Source organism: Lagenorhynchus albirostris, chromosome 20, assembly GCF_949774975.1.
Source record: "Lagenorhynchus albirostris chromosome 20, mLagAlb1.1, whole genome shotgun sequence".
NCBI lineage: Eukaryota > Metazoa > Chordata > Mammalia > Artiodactyla > Delphinidae > Lagenorhynchus > Lagenorhynchus albirostris.
Window position 1 is genome coordinate 9,119,984 of NC_083114.1, and position 21,104 is coordinate 9,141,087.

The window sequence follows — 21,104 nt, forward strand, 5'->3', positions numbered from 1 at the left end:
TAAGGGCAATAATTTTTCTGCTTCTGTACTGTACCTTTCTGTACTTTTCTAAATTACATATTATGATAATCAGTAAAATTGGTTAAAAAAGATGTTATGTCAATATTGCTTTAATGCAGGACAAGGCCTGTATCTATCTGTTCAACCACAAAGCCGGGACAGAGCAAAGCCTGGCACGAAGTAGGCGTTTGTTCCGTGAATGTACTGTCTGTGCTCGTTTTCCTGCCCCTGCCCCTGCCCCATTAGCAGGGATCAGCTAAAACATGACAAATGGAACAGCAGCCCAGGCAGGGAGTAGGGGCCTGGGTATTCTTGCCTCCTAATAAAGCACTCAACAACCACACTTCTGGTCAAAATTAGTAAACTTTATTTCAAATTCAAAAAGTAACAAACAAAAGGCAGCTTTCACTTTGTTCTTCCGGAGAATCAGATGTGACGACCCAGAGCAGGAACTACCCCCAAAAAATTAAAATACCCTTTACCTCCCGAATCAAGCCATAGGCAAGGAGGATCCTGGATTTGGGGACAGGCCTCGGGTAGGTAGGGCGAGAAGAACACCACTGCAGGTGAGTGGGTTCTGAGACGGCACAAGTGGAGAACAAGACAAAAGCCCCGGCAGAAATGGGACCAGAACCTCAACAGGGAACTTTGTCACAAGGAGCTATGTACAAGGGAGCTGGACCGGGGCCCGCGCCCCTCAGGGGAGGGAGGACTGCACAACACCCTGAAGCCGCTCTTCCCCTAGCCGGCTGCCACTGCGCACTGCGCGCCCTCAGTTCTCCTCATCACTGTCATCGGGACTGATGGCTGGGCTGGTGAGGCTATAGGTGGGGCTGGTGGGCGAGTAGCCAGGGGAGGTGGGCGAGTAGGTCGAGCCTTTGGGGGAAGTGGGCGAGTAGGTGGGGCTGGTGGGTGAGTACTTGGGGGAGGTGGGCGAGTAGGTGGGGCTGGTGGGTGAGTACTTGGGGGAGGTTGGGGTGTAGACCGGAGAGGTTGGTGAGTAAGTAGGAGACGTCGGCGAGTATTTTGGAGTGGTGGGCGAGTAGGTGGGGCTGGTCGGAGAGTACTTGGGGGAGGTGGGCGAATATTTTGGGCTGGTAGGTGAGTACTTGGGAGAGGTCGGGGTGTACTCCGGTGAGCTGGGGCTGTAGGAAGGACTGGTTGGGGTGTACTTCGGTGAAGTCGGGCTGTAGCTGGGCGAGCTGGGGCTGTAGCTGGGTGAGCTCGGGGTATAGGTGGGAGACTGTGGTGTGTATCGTGGACTCGAAGGGGAGTAGCTTGGTGAGGTCGGGGAGTAGCTGGGTGAGGTCGGAGAGTAGCTTGGAGAGGTTGGGCTGTAGTTGGGGCTCGTTGGTGTGTAGTTGGGACTAGTAGGTGAGTAGCTGGGGGATGTTGGGCTATAGCTGGGTGACGTCGGGGTGTAATTGGGACTGGTTGGAGAATAGTTAGGGCTGGTGGGCGAGTAACTTGGGGAAGTTGGTGAGTAGCTTGGTGAAGTCGGCGAATAGCTTGGAGATGTCGGAGAGTAGCTAGGTGAGGTGGGTGAGTAGCTGGGTGAAGTTGGCGAGTAACTGGGAGAGGTGGGCGAATAGCTGGGAGAGGTTGGCGAGTAGCTGGGTGATGTGGGCGAGTAGCTTGGGGAAGTGGGCGAGTAGCTGGGTGAGGTCGGGGAGTAGCTGGGCGAGGTCGGGGAGTAGCTGGGTGAGGTCGGGGAGTAGCTGGGCGAGGTCGGGGAGTAGCTGGGCGAGGTCGGGGAGTAGCTGGGCGACGTGGGGCTGTAGTTGGGGCTGGTTGGAGAATAGGATGGAGACGTAGGGGAGTAGGAGGGTGAAGTGGGGGAGTAAGAGGGACTCTGGGGCGTGTAGCCCCCAGGGGAGCGGGGCTCGTAGGCAGGCGACGTCGGGGAGTAGCTGGGAGACATGGCACCCCCTGTGGGAGGGAAGCAGAAAGGCATTAAGCGATGGAGAGACTCACCCAGAAGGAAGATCAAGGAGGAAATGAACTTGGCCTTGACAGACAAGGACAACTCACCTGGTGAGGGAATATACGGGCTTGAGGGGCCAGGGGAGCCCGGGGAACCCGGCGTGGGAGACCAGGCCGGGGAGTAACCAGGGCTGAAGCCACTGGCATCTGAAGCAGCACTGGGAGAGAAGCCTGCTGCCCCCGGGGTCATCCCGCTCCCTGCGAAATGAGAGAAACGTTAGTTAAAACCAGAGCTGGAGCCCAACACACTCCCAGAGCCCCCAGCATCTCCACATGGGGACCCCTTGTGAGCCCAGCCCACCCGCCCTCTGAACCACGCAGAGGGCTGTCTTCCCGGCTGGCTACTCACCAACACTGGGGGACCAGGCGCCGTAGGCTGGGGTTGCGCCCTGGTTCCAGGGTGTCATGGCTGGAGAAATTCCTCCCATGGGACTGGGGGCCGAGCCGAAGAACATGCCGGTGGCTGCAGAGAGGCGCACAGTGACCCACAACGAACAGCCCCGGGACTGGCCGCCGCGCCCACGTGCAGCCTCCCCACTGCCCCACCTCCTCCTCGTAGCCCCTCGTACTCACGTCCGGCAGCCCCCAAGCCGGGGATGTTGGTGGGGATCTCCATGCCATACTTGCACTTCTCTGCATCGAGCAGGAGGTCAAAACAGCCAGTGCCGGCTGGAGCCAGCTGGCCCAGCATGATGTTCTCAGACACCCCCTTCATGGGGTCGCTCTCTCCATGTGCAGCTGCTTCCATAAGCACATCCACCTAAACCTCGGAAGAGGGGGCGTGCCGTCAGACCCCGCCCCCCTATGTCCCACCACTGTTACAGCCACCCACCCAGCCATGGAACCGCACTGAGGCCCATCACACACAGTGGAGGATGCCCTCTTCCCACAGCAATCCCTCCTCCCTGCTCTCTCTCCTTCCACCCGCTCAGAACTTCTGCCATTACCGTTTCCTCAAAGGAGCACTTCATGAGAGGTCCGGTATCCTGGCGGTTGACTCCGTGTCGGGTGATGGCCATCAAGTGGCCACGACAGGTCATGGTATCACACAGGAGAGCCAAGTGCCGGTAATTGACGTAGGAACCATCGAAGGAGATGACGTGGTACAGCTCCCGCTCCAGGGCCTTCCGCACGGCTTCTATGCCCAGCACCTGGCATGGGGATTGCAGGGGTGTGGGTGGGGGGTCAAGGGTGGGGAAGGGTCAAGACCGAGTAACTGCTCTCCTCCTGCTGCCACCACCACCCAGATCCACAGAGGGACAGTCAGGAGTCAGTGAAGCCCAGACGCAAAAGTGGATTCAGGCATAAAACCACCTGACCAACCCCTCTCTTGAGGGGAGAGCACGGACCCCAACCACTGCCTGAGACCTACGGAGGGGGCCTTGAGCCAGAGGGACCAGGGAAGAAGGCTCTGAGGGGCTCACCGTGAAGATCTCCACGATGTCGTTGGACGTGGTGCGCACAGGGTCCACGTCCTTCTCGCTCAGCACCCGCATGAGGCTCACGCCATCCGTCTCCAGGATCCACTCCTGCAAGGCCTTGAACTCCCCGTCCTCTGTGATGATGATCTTCTTCTTGTTGTCCGTCTGCGGCAAGTGCATGTACACCTGCGGTGGGGGCAGAGCGACCTCAGGCTGGACGGGTGGGGATGGGGAGGGAGGGAAGAGGGGCTGGATGGGCTGCAGGGACGGAACGGCTGACCTTGCTGATCTGCTCGATGCCCTGCAGGGTCATATCTGTCAGCATGTTGGACTCGATGCAGCGCAGGAAGACGTCGTCATCCATCTTGTCCACCACCTCTTCTTCCTGCAACAAGAGTGAGTCAGCCCTCCTAGGATTCTCAGGTCTGTCCCCGCCCTCACCCCAAACCACAGCCTGACCTGGAGAGCCAGGTGTGGCCCAGACCTGCTCTCTTCAGTTCCAGTGAGGTTACTTTCTATCGTGTTTTTACGATGGTATTTTAAAAAAAAACCCTCAGAAAAGGCAACTGCACTCCACCACCTTAACACGATTCCCACTCTTGTGCGTGCTCCAAGCGCTGTAACAAAGCGCACAGCACCTCTGCTCTCGTCCTGGCACTCACCGAGCATTCGCCCGCCCACTAACGCCTTGACGTGTGATGTCTAATGGACGCGTATCCACACATTCTTATTTACTCTCCCCCAGTTCAATAGTAAGTTCTGAGTTTGTATTATTAAGGTATCCACATCTGCTGAACCATTTTTTAGGAGCCGTGCCCAGGAGTGAAATCACTGGTCAAACACGTTCCTGGGTCTTGTTTCACCCGCTGTCACACCACTTTCCCTAGGACACAGCAATTCCTACTGTCCGACCTGCCCTCACACAGGAGCCGCAGGGAGGAGAGAGCCAAGTGACCGGGCTATGGGGACACCACCAAATCAACACCCTCTGTTTTGGGGCTTTTTTTTTTTGGCCGCACCCCGCAGCTTGCTGGATCTTAGTTCCGCGACCAGGGATTGAACCTACACCTTAGGCAGTGAAAGCGCGGAATCCTAACCAGTGGACGGCCAGAGAATTCCCCAACACCGCCTGTTTTATCTATATGGCTGCTGTTCACGTTTCTTACAGATCGTTGCTACCCACCCTCCCCCCATCTCTACTTTAGGTGGTGTGACTGGCACTCAATGCTGCTTTCATTTTAATGTCTTTGGTCAGGAACCAGATATATCGGCTTTTTACGTCTGACATATAAATTTCTGCTTGGGTCCCGTTTACCTCTTGCATCTTGTTTTCATCACTGTTCATGATGCGGATACGGAGCACCAGCTTCTCTGCATTATCATCGTTAAAGATGCAATTCAAGTCATCACCGAAACCTGGGAAAATGAGAACTGCAGCTGCAGGACTGCTTCTGCTCACGGCTCGTCCGCAGCTCTCCCCATATGGGCTCTCTTTTGGCTTTCCCCTCCTTCCCACAGAGCCTTTCTAGAAAGAGGGAGGGGAAACAATGAGAAGGAAAAAGCAGTGCAGATGGGACCTGGAGAAGGGGTGTCCTGGAGGAGCAGAACCAGTGAGTGGAAGGTGGTGGGTGTGGGCGCCTTGTCTGGGACGAGCACAGGGACAGGACAGGGCGGGCAGGGGCCTAGGCAGGACCCCCAGCCTCACCAGCATTGATCTTCTCGGCAATCTGCTCCATGGTCAGCTTCCGATCAGTCATGTGCTTCCGGTCCAGCTCCACCCGCAAAAGCCAGGGGGAGATTCGGGCCACATCAAAGTCAGGCATCTCATAGTAGACATTCACCCACTCCTGATCCTCTGCCACCACCGTGCTCTGGGGGTTGGGGTCATAGTAGATGGCCGTGTTGGCAGTCACCTTCCTCAGCGTTGTATGTTCCAGGCGGCACAGAATATCCTGGGGAAAAAAAGGGATTCGTGACAGGTATTTGGGTGGCTCCAAAGGCCTCTTCAAAGCCACCTGCAGAGGGACTGCCAAACCCTTTACTTAAGGGAAGGAGTCCCCTCCTCCTCCTGCCAGGAAGCCCGTTACCCTAAGCCGCACCTTGGCTCTCTCAGCATCTCGAGCAGACTGGCCCAGCAGGAAGACAGTAAGTGAGGGGGTCTTTGGCTTCTTGGAAATGTTGATGAGCTCCTTAAGTCGGGGCACACCCAGTGTCACATTCTTGGCGGACACACCAGCATAGTGGAAGGTGTTCAGAGTCATCTGGGTGGCAGGTTCTCCAAGGGACTGTGCAGCCAGAGCTCCCACCATTTCCCCAGGATGGGCCTGGGGAGTAAGAAGAGCTGGCCTCAGAAGAGCAAATCCCTCCCCACTGGTGAGTGAGAGTGAGACATGTCAGGGCTGGGCAGAGGTGTTTAGAAAAGGCAGAGATTTAAACAAATCAGTCTTATTTGATCATCCCCTTCCTCAGACGGCATTTCAATCTACACCCGCCATTCAGCCCCAGATGTGCTGCACACCCAGGAATAGGGACTATGTCATCTAAACCCCACATTTCTAAAAGTGCTGTGTGCTAGAGTCACAGGGCAAATATTCATTTGATGATAGTCTTCTAAGTGGGAAGCTCCCCAATGCATTTTTTTTTTTATAAATTTTAAAAAATTATTTATTTTTGCCTGTGTTGGGTCTTTGTTGCTGCACGTGGGCTTTCTCTAGTTACAGTGAGCGGGGGCAACTCTTCGTTGCGGTGCGCGGGCTTCTCACTGCGGTGGCTTCTCTCGTTGCGGAGCACGGGCTCTAGGTGCGCGGGCTTCAGTAGTTGTGGCGCACGGGCTTAGTTGCTCTGTGCCATGTGGGATCTTCCTGCACCAGAGCTCGCACCCGTGACCCCTGCGTTGGCAGCCGGATTCTTAACAACTGAGCCACCAGCGAAGTCCCCCGCAATGCATTATTTTAATTGAGATATAATCACATACCATACAATTTAATCTTTTTTTTTTAAAGATTTTTTTTTGACATGGACCATTTTTAAAGTCTTTTTTGAATTTGTTACAATATTGCTTTTGTTTTACATTTTGGTTTCTGGCCACAAGGCATGTAGGATCTTAGCTCCTGACCAGGGATCGAACCCACACCCCCTGCAGTGAAGTGCGAAGTCTTAACCACTGGACCGCCATGGAAGTCCCCAAAATTTAATCTTTTAATTGGAATCATACAGTAAGTAGCCTTTTCAGACTGGCTTCTTTACTTAGTAATACTATTTAAAGTTGATCACTGTCTTTTTATGGTTTGACAGCTCATTACTTTTTACCACAGCATAATATTCCCTTATCTTGTTCATCCTTCATCAACGGATGAACATTTCGGTTGTTTCCACTGCTTGGCTATTATGAAAAATACTGCTCCGAACATCTGTGTATGGGTTTTTGTGTGGACGTGTGCTTCCAATTCTCTTGGGCATATTCCTAGGAGTGAAATTGCTGGGTCATATGGTAACTCTATGTTTAAACTTTTGAGAAACGGCCAGACTGTTCTCCAAAGCAGTTGCAACATTCCCAGCAGCAGTGTATGAGAGCTCCAATTTCTCTACGTCCTCGCCAACACTTGTTTTTTTCTAGTCACCCTAGGGAGCATGAAGTGGTATCTCATCGTGGTTTTGAACTACATTCCCCTGACGGCTACTGATACTGAGCATCTTTTCATGTGTTTGCCTCTTCAAGGTTCACTTTTTGTCTCTGCAACATGGGACTAACAGCCCCTCCCCCCTACTAGGGTCTTCTTAGGACTGCTAAGGAATAAAGGTATAAAGCCTCCAACACAGGACTTGGTTCACAGCAGTGTCTCAATGAATGAGATCTATTATTATGCAGTTATGGGCAGAGGTGGGCTGTTCTCAGAGCCCAGAGAAATCAATAGATCAGAGCAGAGGACCAAGGCTGGGGTGAGGAGGACAACACTCACAATGGCTTGGTTGAACTTGGACTCGATCTCTCCGAGCAGCCAGTCGAAGGCCTCTCCGCTGAGCCGAAACTCTTCAGCCATGCGGCGGGAGCACAGCGTGGACCGCAGGTGGATGTTGAAGAGCAGGGTGGCGTTCTCCTGGGCCTGCCGGCTCAGTGGGTCATCCCCATTCACAATCACCAGCTTCTTGCTCAGCTCCTTGACACCTAAGGGCCAAACGAGGGATGAAGAGGTTGTAGACCAGGACGCTGCTAGCAGAGCCTGCCTGGCCTGGTGGTCCTGAAGCAGGTACTCACCCTCTACCACCTTGATGGGGTGCAGGTCAGAGGGAAGGCGAGGGTTGATGTGGAAGATCTTCTGAGCGTTCCAGATCATGCGCAGCAGGTTACAGGGGAGGACAACCTGAGGCAGGAGGGACGGAGGCAGGACCCCAAGTCAGGGCCAGCCATGCAGGGCCAGCACTTCTCCAGCCCAGCCCTTCCCACCCACACACACCTTGCTGTCACCAGTTGGGAAGATGACCCTGAGCACCTCCCTGTCCTCACGCATCCGCTCAAATTCTCGCTCCAGCTCGTTCTGAATGTGTGCATTGCTCAGCACGTCCTTCACCACATCCTCCTGCAGGGTGCGCCGCAGGGCCCTCTCATTGGTATAATCAAAGCGGAACCTGCAGGTGACAGGGGTGGAGTCAAGGGGCAGAAGGGCCCTGATCAAGGAACAGTGTGAGGCTCCTGAGGTCTGCAGCCCACAGGAACAGGGCTGTGAATAATCCTGGGTGGGGAAACAAAAGATCCAGACCCAAGGATGTGCAATGGCACCTGAGCTTACGCTCACCCCTCTGTACAAAGTGGGGGCGGGTCTCAAATCTGGTCTCCATCCGTCCTCTCCCATCTTGCAGCTGCTGCCAGATGGGTGGCGAAAGGGCGGTATAAGGTCCACTGCAGGACACGGTCCAGGTGATCTCACCGTGTGGGGGGAGGAGAACCCCTACCACTCTGGCCCTGAGCCCAGGGGCAAGAACCACCCGCCTGCTGCCTTCTCACTTCTTCTCGAAAGCCTTGTTGGAAGGCTTGAGGGTAGCCAGGTTCTGGAACTCAACGCTCTCGCCCGCCAGGCCGTCTTCACCATAGCGCAGCTGTACCACCTGATTGATGGAGTTTCGCACGGTGGCGTCATACTTCACCATCACCGACTCCATGGATTTGATCAGCCGCCGCTGGATGTATCCTGAGGGGCAGGGAATCAACTGAGGGACCCAGAGCAAGAAGAGGAGCCTCCCTGTCTCAGGACAAGACCTGCTGGCCACTCTGGTCCTCAGGAGAGCCAGCTAGTAGCCTCTCATCCCCAAGGCCTCTCAATGAAAGCCATGCCCACCACCAGATGGACCCAGGGTCCAGTAGAGACCCCTAGGAAACACCGTCCATGTGACAGGTCAGGAGCAGAGACCCTGAGGCTCTAGCCCTGCATCATGGAATGCTGCATGGCAACCAGAACAAGAGTATTTGCCTAACTCTTGATCTTTAGTCTCTATTCTTTCCACAAAGGTCAAAATTACTTCTCTGGGGATAGAAGACTTTAGCCTGAGAACCCCGCTCAAACTCCCCAGGGGCTTCTCTGCCTGCGGTCCTCTCTGGGACCAGCCCGTGGAAGGGCCCTGGATCCAAAGTCCTCACCAGTCTCAGCAGTCTTGACAGCTGTGTCGATGAGCCCCTCACGACCCCCCATGGCATGGAAGAAGAACTCGGTGGGCGTGAGGCCGGCCAGGTAGGAGTTCTCCACGAAGCCACGGCTCTCAGGCCCATAGTCATCTTTGATGAAGTGAGGCAGAGTCCGGTGCTTGAACCCAAACGGGATCCGCTTGCCCTCCACGTTCTGCTGCCCGACGACAGCAATGACCTGGGGAACAGAAAAGGTGTGGTGCATCCAACTCCCTCTGCCTTGAGAATAAGTGTTCCCCATACTTTTCCCCCAACCCCCCCAGCAGCACACCCCTTCCCTCCTCCTCCCCACCTTCAGTGTGGCCCCAGTTCTGGAAAGACAAGGCTCCCCACCTGGGAGATGTTGATCTTGGAACCTTTAGCCCCGGACACCACCATTGACTTAAAGTTGTTGTATTCAGACAGGGATTTCTGGGCAGAGGAGCCAGTCTTGTCTCGGGCATCGTTGAGAATGCGGTTCACCTGGTTCTCAAAGGTCTGCCGCAAAGTGTTCCCCGGGGTGGGCTCCAGCTCGTTGTTATGCGCCTTCTCAATGACCTGGGTGCACAGGAGCAGGCTGCGTTCTCAGGGAGACGTCAGTGTCTTCTGGTCCCCGTCTCTCCAATCCCAATGTCCCCTTCACTCAGTTCAAAGCCACTGAGAGCCTCTTATTCAGTCTTTGCCCAGCCTTCCCTCTCACCTCTATTACATCCTGCTTGGCCTTCTTAATAGTGTTCTGAATGTCTTGGTAAGTCTTAGAATCAGCAATGGAGTCCCCAATGCCAATGGTATGACCTAGAAATAAAGAGAAGCATCAGCAACACCTTCTTTGGACTCCCAAGAAACATGGGATGGAATCACAGCCAAGAGAGTAGATGGAGGGACACCAAATCCAAGGGGGGGAAGAGAAAGGGATGGAAGAAGAGCAGTAAGAAGTGAGATGGACACAGGATTTACAGAGGATGTGGTAGAGCCCCTAGGCTTACCCTCAATGAGGAGCCAGTTGTTAATGACAGTCTGAATGTTGGAGTAGAAGAGGCGGGTGATGTCATGACCCATCTCTAGGTAAGAGATGTGGACCAGGGAGCCAGCTGATGTGCCCAAAGACTTCTTACACAGGATGCCCATGATCAGCTCCCCGTTCTCCACCACCACCTGCAGAGAGCACCATTCACAGCCCCTGCTGTGGCTTCCATGTCCAAAGCCCTTCCCCACACAACCAGAAGCCAGGCCCTACCTTGGTGTCCCCAGGAGAGATGTGCTTGTAAGGACCACTATCCTCATCATCGGGATGGGTGCTGTGGGTGCGGATACAGTTGATGTGGCCGGGTATGATGAGGGAGAAGATCTGCTTCCCTGTCCACAGGGGCCGGGGCTTCAGGATGGCTGGCTGTGGGACCTTGCCGTCCCACGTGGACAGGAACATCAGGAGGTTCATCACCTCCCCCTGGAGAAAAAGAGCAAGAAAGACAAGAAGTCAGAACTGGAGGTCTCACCTCTTGGGAATGTCAGGGGAGGCCTCATTGCCCCAAGGGGAAAGCCAGACTTTGAAGGCAAAGGGATGGCAAGAAAAGTGTTTTCCAAACTTTTACTAAAAACTTAACTGTGATAGTGAGACTTTGGGATTGCTTTTTCTTTTAACAGTAAGTACAAATTACTTTTAATAATTAGGAAACAAAGAGAAAGTAAAAAAAGAAATAAACAGAACTTCAACAAAGTCTTATTTCTCTCTTTGCCTTTACTTTCCAGGTGATACCTAAAATTACATGACATTTTGAGGAATTAAATGGGGAGCTAAAGCCATACACCGTTTTTGGCCTCGATCTTTGCTCACTCCCTTTCCTTCTGCTGTCTCACATACAGGTCAGTGCAGAGCAAGTCAGGGCATAAGTCACTGCTCCTCCCCCCATCCTTGCTGTGCTGGGCCCCTGCCCACCCAGGCCAGGTTTCCCCCAGCCAGGGACCACACACCCGCTCCAGGAAAACGTCCCTCTTGGTGAATTTGCGCACTGCGGTCAGCGTGTCCTGCACAATGCCCATAACTGGGCGATTGCTCTGGGGGGTGACAATCATGCGTGGCACCATGGCGAGCTCCTGGATCTCAGCCCGTGTCTCCAGGGACTGTGGCAGGTGCAAGTTCATCTCATCCCCATCAAAATCGGCATTGTATGGAGTTGTCACACTGTAGTCAAAGAGGAAAGTGAGTTGGAAAGATGCCGCAGTGAGACCCAGGGAGCAGCCCAGCCCAGCCCAGCCCCAGCCGACGGACTGACCTAAGATTCAAGCGAAAAGTAGACCAGGGCAGGATGCGAACCCGATGTCCCATCATGGACATTTTGTGCAAAGTTGGCTGCCGGTTGAAGATAACAATGTCCCCATCGCACATGTGCCGTTCCACCTAAGGAGGTGAGGTGTGGGAAAAACCTCAGTGAAGGAGGTATGCTAAGAATGAAGTGATAGGAGACCTAAGATGCTTTGAAACAGACGACACTGTGGTGTTATTTCACTTGAAACGCTTATCAACCACCAGCTTTGGGCCAGGCCCTGGGCTAGATTCCAGGCTATCAGAGAAAACGAAGACGTAGTCCCCAAACCTCAGGGAACTCAGCTGGGAAAGACCGCGAGAGACTCTGAACGTGAAGCCTTCTGCTCTGTTCTCCCCGGATCTCTTTCTGCCCTGTGTCCCTCTTGCTGCCCGTGGGTTTACGTGACCCCCACCTTGAATGCCAGGGGCTGGCAGCTACAGGCTTGCCTAGGACAGCAGGAGTCTCTTAAGCTTGGATTCTAATGAACAGGACAGCCTCAGACGGCCCACTCCAGCTGGCCCCCAGTCCAAAAAGCTTCCTGCTCAGGTAAGAGAGGCCCTGGCCTATTACACATGCCTTATAGCCAGTCTGCAGGTGAAGGTCACTGGGTTTGGGGTGGAAACGCAGGTCAATGCGATCACCGTTGTCCCGGATGATGTACTTGGCCCCTGGGTACTGGCTGTTCCCCCTGCGCACTAGTTCCTGAAGTCTAGGAAGGAAAGGGATGCAATGAACAAAATGCTTCCCAAAAATCCCTTGTTGCCACCCTCACCCCAAAGCCCCAAGTGACAACCCAAACTTCTAAACTTCGACACTTGGGACTTCCCTGGTGGTACAGTGGTTAAGAATCCGCCTGCCAATGCAGGGGACATGGGTTTGATCCCTGGTCTGGGAAGATCCCACATGCCGCGAAGCAACTAGGCCCGTGCGCCACAACTACTGAGCCCGTGTGCCCTAGAGCCCGTGTGCCACAACTACTGAAGCCCACGTGCTCTAGGGCCCGCGTACCGGAACTACTGAGCCTGCATGCTGCAACTAGAGAAAGCCCGCACACCCAGAGCCCGTGCTCCCGCAACAAGAGGAGCCACCGCAATGAGAAGCCCGCGCGCCGCAATGAAGAGAAGCCCCCGCTCGTCGCAACTAGAGAAAGCCTGCATGCAGCAACGAAGACCCAACACAGCCAAAAATAAAGTTAAAAAAACATAATGATGATAATAATAATAAACTTCAACACTCTCTCCTTCCTGCTCCGAGCCCATTCCCCCCACCCTCCCCGACCCCTCCAGGCAGGGCTTCTGAACTGAGCACACCTGTCAATGTTGAAGGGGGTGACGATCTCCGCAAAGGTCATATTGGCGGCAATGGAGCGAGGCACGCCAACCTGGTCAATGGAGAGGTTGGGGTCGGGGGTGATGACAGTGCGGGCCGAGAAGTCCACCCGCTTGCCCATCAGGTTCCCGCGCACCCGGCCTTCCTTGCCCTTCAACCGCTGCTTCAGGGACTTGAGGGGACGCCCAGACTTCTGCATGGCCTGTGAGGAAACGCAGGGTGGGGGGCACCCCCGCAGTCAGCACCGGCCCCCAGCCGGGCGCCCTCCCCTTTCCTCCAGGCGTAGGGCACAGGGAGCCTGTCCACTCACACGAGGCAAGCCAGGCAGCTCGTTGTCCACCATGGTGGCCACGTGGAACTGGAGGAGCTTCACGTCCTCAGCGATGACATGCGCGGCCGCGCCGTTCTGCTCATTGCGCCGAAGCTGATTGTTGATCTTCACGATGTCGGCCAGTTTGTGTGTCAGGTCATCCTGAGGCAGGAAGTCAGCAGCATCACAATCCAGCCAACCCCGAGCGCTCAGGTGCATGTGCCAGCACGCGGTGCCGCTCACCCTCCCTCCACACCACCCTGGGAAGCAGCGCTGGGCTCTCGGTGCACAGATCCACAAGCACCTGTGTGAGCTCTAACCTCCTTAAGGGGCTCACACAGCCAGCAAGCGGCAGGGTACCTTCAGGCCAGGTGACCTGTCCGTCACCCTCGCATGCCTTCGTCCCCGCCACCGGCCTCCCTCCGTGCGGACACCTGGCCTAGCTGAGCGGCAGGGCCCTGCAGGCGCTGACCTGGTTGCGGGCAGAGCCCTGCATCACAACAGCAGGCCGCACGGAGAGCGGGGGCACGGGCAGCACAGTGACAATCATCCACTCGGGCCGGGCATAGCGAGGCTCCATGCCCAGGACGAAGCACTCCTCATCTGAGATGCGTTTGAAGATCTCGTGCACCCGCTCAGGACTCAGCAGGATCTTCTTCTCCTGAGAGTCCTCGTTGACGTGCTTCCACTCTGCGTACAGCTCCAGGCCGGAGCGCCGGATCCGGGGCTGGTACCGCCCACAGCCGCCGTGGCCCTTCCAAGGAGACAGAGGGGCCATCAGAGCGCAAAGGCCGGGCCTTCTCCCTCAACACCTGGACGGGCCGCCCCTCCCGCTCTTCTGTGACCTTCGGGCTCCTGCTGCTTCCACTGCCTCCCCATCTTCTTCCCTCTGGGCCTCTGGGACCAGCCCTCACCCCCTCCCAAGAGTCTGGGCAGCCCCGGCTACCTTTTCTTTGGTCAAATCCTCATCGCCCTCAGGCTGCTCCACACCGAACTTGTTGTCCATCTCCTCCCCGCCCTCGCAGATGTTTTTGCCCTTGCAGAGGTCATAGACGTGTGTGAGCCGCTTCTTGGGCTGCCCCTTGGACTTAGACAAAATGTCCTTGATCTTTGGGTTGTTCTGTGGACAGAGCAGAGAGGGGTCAGTTGGGGCTGCTCCCCTGCCCACCCCCCAGCAACCCCTTCCCCAGGCCAGAGCCCATCTCCCACTCACAGAGTCCACAAGCAATTTGGAGCAGAAGAAGCAGACGCAGCGCAAAACTTTCATTGTCTTGACCAGGAAGCCGACATGGAACACAGGTTTGGCCAGCTCAATGTGGCCAAAGTGGCCAGGACACTCTGTCATGTTTCCTGTGGGAACACACATACAACACTTTCCTCCCAGCACTCACCTCAGAGACCAGGTTTGCAGGTGTCCACCCCCAGTCCTGGCTTTCTGTAAGGACAAGCCTCTCCCTCCCTCTAGGGTCCTGTGCCGGCCCCCAGCGCTCACCTGCACAGGTTTGGCAGCGGCCAGTCCTCTCAATCACCCCCTGCCTCGGATCCATCAGCCCCCCAAGCTTGGGGCGGCCTCCCTCGGTGGTCTCTGGGTATTTGATGCCGCCCTCTGTCACAGACATTCGTTTCTGCAGCAAAGAAAGGCCAATAACAACTAAATAGAATTCCTAGTTTCCAGACTTCGTGGCTGAGGAGCTCTGTACTAAGGCCTTTAAAAACCCCAAACTACTTACAGAAGAACTAAGCAGGTTTAGCCTGAAGCGAGGGAAATGGGGGTCAGCGTGTGTGATATCTGACTGTGGAAATGCCAAAGTCAAGTATCGCAAGTCAAAAGCTCGTTCCAGTCACTGTCTGAGCGGGAGGGGGCGTTCAGACTAGTGTGTGGTCAACTCTGGGCTCCGTACACGTCACCTACCTCTAGGACTTGAACCCTGGATATCCTACTGGGTTGAATTCTAGGTCACTGTCATCTACAGAATTTAACAGCAAAAGAAATAAAAGTTGTTTCAAGAGGGAAAAATTCAATGCCTTGTTTCTTTCCCAAAGCTGAAATCAAGGCCAGAACCTCCCTGTAAGGCACCCTCATCATGACAGCCCAAGTGCTCTGCCCAAGACATGCTCCTAAAGTTAGGCACTCTTTGCCCCCATCCTTGTCACCTCCTCCTTCTCAAGGGCCTGGGTCAACCTGAACCCTTCCATGTTCAGATATTTTAGGACAGAACAGGAGAGGGGGGCGCTAGAGCAGAGGTTGTTGAAAATTATCTGGAGCAGAAGTGAACCCTGGAGCCTCAAGAGATGGAGGCAGAGCCAAGGGCCGGAATCCTGGGCAAGGTGGAGCCAGGACTCAGTGGGACCAATTCAGTGGAGGAAAGGGAGGGAAGGACGGGCTCAGAAGTAGGTACAACTTGGAGAAGAGATTTCTGCTCTGAGCTAAAGGCTGTTCAAGGAAACCTTTGGCATCTTTTCACACACTGAAAACCAAGAACTTTAAAATTAGTTAAGCTTTGGTCCGCTAAACTTCCAGAGAGAAGACCTTAGAAGAATTTAATAAAAGCTTCTATCTGAGTGTCAACTTCATGCCAGGTACCAAACGTACCTGTTCCTCTTACCCTAACCACTAACCGTCTAGGAGTGAATTCCTGTCTCTTAGACATGAGAAACCTGAGGCTGTGTAAAGTGACTGCCCAAGGCCTCAATCTCAAGGAGCCTGCAGACGTCATACCCACCCCGCTGCGATCCCAAACACATGCTCATCCCATTCTACTATACTGCAGCAGAAACAATTACTTCAACTCCAGGATTTGAAGCAGCACTATTTACAATAGCCAGGACGTGGAAGCAACCTAATGCCCATTGACAGATGAATGGATAAAGGAGATGTGGTACATATATACAACAGAATACCACTCAGCCACAAAATAGAGCGAAATAATGCCATTTGCAGCAACATGGATGAACCTAGGGATTATGATACTAAGTGAAGTCAAAGACAAGTATCATATGACATCACTTACATGTGGAATCTAAAACATGATACAAATGAACTTATTTACAAAACAGAAACAGACTCACAGACAGAGAAAACAAACTTACGGCTCCAAAGGGGAAGGGGTGCCTTGGTCTGCTCCTTAAACACTGCCACTCCCCAAGGTTTTAGCGCATCCACACTTCTCATCACACCCAAATGCTATGCCATGATTCTCACTATTTACTCACAACAAATCTCTACCCTCCAGGCCTCACCTTTCTTCTGGACTTCGGATTAACATACTAAACCACCTACTGAACCCCCTGTAGATATCCCCCTGATAAATCAAATCCAACATGTCTAAAAGCAAACTCCCTTCTCCACAAAAATCTCTCCTTTTCCTTTAGTCCCCATCTAAGGTAGTGGAACTCAAGTCAGAAACCAACACTTACCCTTCCTTACCCACAGTCATAAAGCAGTGGAACAAGCATGGCCTGGAGTCAGAGACCTCTAATTTGCAATTCTAGTTCTATCACTTATCATCTATATAACCATTAAGGATTTAATTAACCTGCTGAAACCCAAGATGGAATAGGTGTTCAATATATGACAGCTGTTATTATCCAATCATTCACCAAATACAGGTTATTTTTTGCGGTACGCGGGCCTGTCGTGGCCTCTCCCGTTGCAGAGCACAGGCTCCGGACGCGCAGGCTCAGCGGCCATGGCTCACGGGCCCAGCCGCTCCGCGGCATGTGGGATCCTCCTGGACCGGGGCACGAGCCCGCGTCCCCTGCATCGGCAGGCGGACTCCCAACCACTGCACCACCAGGGAAGCCCATGTACAGGTTATTTTACCTCCTGAACAAACAGTTCTTAAATCTTGCCCCTTTTCTCCATCCCTACGCCCACTGCCCTAGCTCAGGCCTGTCCTTTGTAGTATGTATCCAAGCGTTCCGTGGGTCACCAGCCCTTCTCTCCTACCCAGCCATACTATGATCAGGGTGCTCTTTCTAATTTGGAAATCTAATCTTCATACCCTCTTGTTCTCAGAATGATATCCAAATTCAGCAGGATGGCTTACAAAGAGTTTTATGACGTTTCCACCTTCCTTTCTTCCTCCACATCAGTAGCTGACTCCCCAGCAGCCCCCCTATTACCCAGCATATGTGCTCCACTACTTGGGGTCTTTGTATCTCTGCTTGGGATGCCCTCCCCACAAGACAAACTGCTATCTGAAGACTCAGCTCAGGCACTGCTTCTTCCAAGAAGCCTTTCCACAGCCTCACGAGCCAGACTGGTGAGCCCCACTCTGTGCTTCCATAATCCCTCCATCACTGCAAATCTCATAATGCAATGAAATGACCCACTGGGGTTTGTCTTCCCCATAGATTATAAGTATCTCTCAGGCAGGTAGCATTCCCCTATCACCCTGGACCCGATGGCTCTCAATAATTGTTTGTTAAACTGAACTAAACTGCCTTAGGACCCTCCACTGCAGGGAAGTGCCCTCGAAGACCTCGATAAAAAGAAAAAAAAAGAACTTGAAAAGAGATAGAAGGTTGTTCCCTTACAGTCAAACCAATAATCGTCTCATAATGGATCTAATTAGTCACTGCTGGGTAGAAACCAAAATGGTCTACAGGTGCAAGGCTAAGAGGTTCCGAACTTCCAGCACGCTCATCAAGATGACCTGATGAAATCTCAGGGAGACAGGCCTGTGGTGACTAAATTCACAAAGCTGGAACCCCATCAGCTGCATCGTGTCTGATGAGAAGCACAAAGAGGGGGTTTGCTCACCTTGAATGAAACACACAAGAGCAGGCGCAGACCTGAATCTGGCAGCCAGAAGAGTCACTAGAGAGGCCTAAGGAGAACAACACTCAAAGCATTTCACTCCCCTCTGCTCCAAGTCCATGCTCACCAAGCCAGCCACCTTCTAAGGACTCCCTCTGCTTCTGGGCACTGAGACTGGACCAGGGGCTGTCCTGGAATGTTCTGGACTAACCCTCTACCATAAGTTATACTTTGAATTATACACAAACTACTTTAGCCCCCAATCCTTCATCCAAACACTGGTTCTCACTGCCCACGTGATAACAGGTTAGACACCCAAGGTCCCCCGTCCTCAACATTTATGCTCCAGCCACAAGAGATTCCTCAAAATTCCTTTTCTTCCCCTGCCCGCCTTTCCAGCAAACTTCTATTCATTTTTAAGACCCAGTTCAAATGTCACCTCTTTATAAAGTATTCTCTAACTCTTCTTGGCCTTATCCACACCCCAGCACCACTCTTATCTCTTGCTTTACACTGATTTTTGCCCAGTATTTAGCAACTGCTAGAAACCCAGCTTCACAAAGATATGACGTCATCAAAAGGGCTCTGGCGCCACCTAATGCTGAAAGGGAACTGCCCAACCTAGTAGTTCCCAGGGCATCAGGCAAACGCAGCTGTGCTTCCGTGCTTCTCTTAAAAATTTAAAATCTCTCACTGGGCCCCTGTGAGTTTGCTGCGGTGCCTCAGCAGTTTGGGCACAGGGGATCAGGGGGTTTAACCTACTGGGTCTTGTTCTATTGTAATAAACCCTGAGTTATTCAATAGAATCCTTACTAATAAATAATTAGGTGATTTATAATTTCACACAATGTTGAAATAAAAATCCTTCCACATGTATCTTTATGTACCTGTACAATTATTTCCTTCTCTCATTTAATTCAAGTAACTTTCAGCACATGCCTATTATGTGCCAGGCACTATTTGAGATGCTGGAGAAAGAAGTGAATACAAAGTCACTCGTGAAATTTACATTCTACTGAGGAAACAAGAAAGAGAAAAACTAATCCTTTCAGGTACTGACCAGCTATGAAGTAAAATCAAGACTTGGATTAGAGAAGGTTAAGGGTTTCTGCCCCTGGTATCAGCCCCCAAAAGCCTTCTGCATTTTTCAAGTGTTTTACAGTTTTGTTTTTTAGATTTCAACCTCAACCCCATCTGGAATTTATTCGGTGTGGTCTGAGTTCGGGAGGTTCTAACTCCTGACACAACTTTCCTACAGCTGAGCCTCCTCCTCTAGCAAACTTGTCTCCATCCACAAACAGAGCCATTCAATTCCATTCTCTCCAGCCCACTGGCTTCCTCCAGTTTGCTCCACAAAGGCGTCCAAAGGGCCAACAGCTCTCCCTCCTCCCTCATCTTTCCTGCTTCCATTCTCAGTTCTCCTCCCCAGTCAGTTCTTCACAGGACCATCAAAGCAGTAATTTTTTTAAAATGTAAACTTGATATCACTTTCCTGCTTATAATTCTCCAATGACTTCCTACTGAAAATAGAATGAAATCCAGATTCCTTACCATGATTTATAATGTCCCACCTGGACTGCCCCACCTCATGCTTCTCCAAGAATGGTTTAATACTCTCTTTCTCACCCACTACACCCCAGCCACCCTGGCCACCTTTCAGCCCCCGAGCACACCAAGTTATTCCCTCGTTCAGGCACTTTGCACTTGCTCTTTCCTCTGCCTGAAAAGCTACTGACCTAGAATCTATGGTCTAGGAGACTGGCTGCTTCTCATCATTCGAGTAATGTCACCTCCTCAAACAGGCCTTCCCATACCCTGACACCACCCCATCTAAAGCAGCCTCACCTCGGTCACTCTCCATCGCATTACACCATTTCACTTTCTGCAAGGCACTTGCCCTTAACTGAATTATCTTGTTCATTCATTTATTCGTGTTTATTGTCTGTCTCCCCTGACCCTTCCCAAAGAAAGTGCTCTAGAAGGCAGGGTCTTTGTCTTTTTCAGCTCTGCATCCCCGCCGTCTGTCACGTCTATCACGTAGCAGGTGCTCAGTTAATAACTGTAGAGGGGAGGGAAAAAAATCTGGGGCTCGGCTTCTCACCCAAAAGATTGGTGTGGTATCTCTTAACGTCGGTATCTGCGGTGTGGAGCCAATCAACCTTCTCGCCCTCCTTCTCACCCTCCAGCCCCTCCTGCGGCCCGGCCCCCAGCTCGGACACAGAGCTAAGCTTGCTGACCCCCTAGGAAAATTTAATTCTCGTTGGCCGCGAGGCTGGACTCTGCACTGCCTTGGCGCCGCTGACCCATCCTCCCCGCCTGTCCTCCTTTGGGCAGGGAAAAGCGCCAAGTTTCCGCGGCGGCCGTCAAGCCCCGCCCGCCACGCGGGCGGGAGGAGGAGTGAGAGGGCAGAGCCGCTTACCAGTTCATCCGGACTGAGGACTCCGAACTGCACTCTCTTGATGGTGCGCAGCGGGCATGCGCTGTCCCCGGAGGGGGGGCCACCCCCATGCATCGCGGAGGCAGGCGCGCTGCGCAGGCGCAAACCTCACTACAAAAAGCCTGCGCCGCCTGCACCTAGGCGCTCAGACCCTGTCGGGGCGGCCGCCGGGAAGGACCTCCCCGAGTTGGGAGGAAAAAGCCGGAGGAGGAAAAGGTGGGGGAGGAAAGGAGGCGGGGAAACGAAAAGGGGCGAAAGGAGCTCTCCTCCGCCTTTCCGGAGATTTTTCGTCTCCCAAAAAGAAAATAAAAAGAGGAAGGGAAAGGAAAAGGTTCTGGGGGAGGAAGAAGAAAAAGGGTAACGAATAAATAAGTAACCGGGCTCCTGAACGGCAGAGGTTACGGCAGTTTGTCTCTCCCCCTTCCGGGAGCCGCCTTCTTCTCCAACCGTCCCGGCCGCGCTCTCGGCGCTTCTGAGGAGCGAGCTGGCCGGATGACGCCCTTTATAGATTCGCCCTGGCATTCCCCCGCCCCTTCCTTTCCCGCCCTCCCTTGCGCTACGGGGTCGACTGCGCCGGCGTGCACGGGGCGCGCGCTCGCGTCGTTGTTCCTCCCTCCCCGGCTCCCTGGCTGGGTCACCTTTTGAAATGACGAAGGGGAAGGGAATTTTTTTATCCCGCCGCCTCCCCTCGCTACTACCTCCCGCCCTGAAGTTTAAGGTTTGAAGATTCGAGGGTAAATATAGGCCGCTTTTATTCTAGTTTGGCGTGTGGTTTCATCTTCCGCCAAAGTTTCTGATTAATATCACCCCCCCACGCTGGAAAATGGTCTGTTCTGAGATTCGGTAATGAAGGAGGCGGGGCCGGTCGGATCCTCCCAAGTGGGTTCCCGAAGAGGGGGA

The 21,104-nt window shown here is 53.4% G+C and overlaps 1 protein-coding gene across 5 annotated transcripts; it reads right to left on the reverse strand.

Annotated features, from left to right (window-relative positions):
• Window positions 1-344: 344 nt before the first annotated feature.
• POLR2A (RNA polymerase II subunit A) lies at window positions 345-20,429 on the reverse strand. Of its 5 annotated transcripts, XM_060132867.1 has the most exons (31): window positions 20,187-20,325; window positions 19,613-19,826; window positions 14,918-14,972; window positions 14,498-14,630; window positions 14,219-14,355; window positions 13,952-14,125; window positions 13,478-13,759; window positions 13,006-13,167; window positions 12,677-12,897; window positions 11,943-12,075; window positions 11,334-11,458; window positions 11,032-11,242; window positions 10,298-10,507; window positions 10,047-10,215; window positions 9,761-9,855; window positions 9,415-9,618; window positions 9,037-9,259; window positions 8,407-8,590; window positions 7,859-8,030; window positions 7,660-7,765; window positions 7,364-7,569; window positions 5,504-5,728; window positions 5,110-5,356; window positions 4,720-4,820; window positions 3,685-3,789; window positions 3,408-3,590; window positions 2,931-3,134; window positions 2,557-2,743; window positions 2,333-2,446; window positions 2,032-2,181; window positions 345-1,929 (listed from the first exon to the last, which is right to left on the reverse strand). In XM_060132867.1, exons 4-31 carry the CDS (start codon window positions 14,622-14,624, stop codon window positions 773-775), a joined length of 5,814 nt encoding a protein of 1,937 aa, XP_059988850.1. In that variant the 5' UTR covers window positions 14,625-14,630; window positions 14,918-14,972; window positions 19,613-19,826; window positions 20,187-20,325; the 3' UTR covers window positions 345-772. The 5 variants fall into 5 exon arrangements, with proteins under 5 accessions (XP_059988850.1, XP_059988849.1, XP_059988851.1 ...); XM_060132866.1 differs by lacking the exon at window positions 14,918-14,972; XM_060132868.1 differs by lacking the exon at window positions 19,613-19,826 and having other exon boundaries at window positions 20,187-20,259.
• Between the last annotated feature and the right edge of the window lie 675 nt (window positions 20,430-21,104).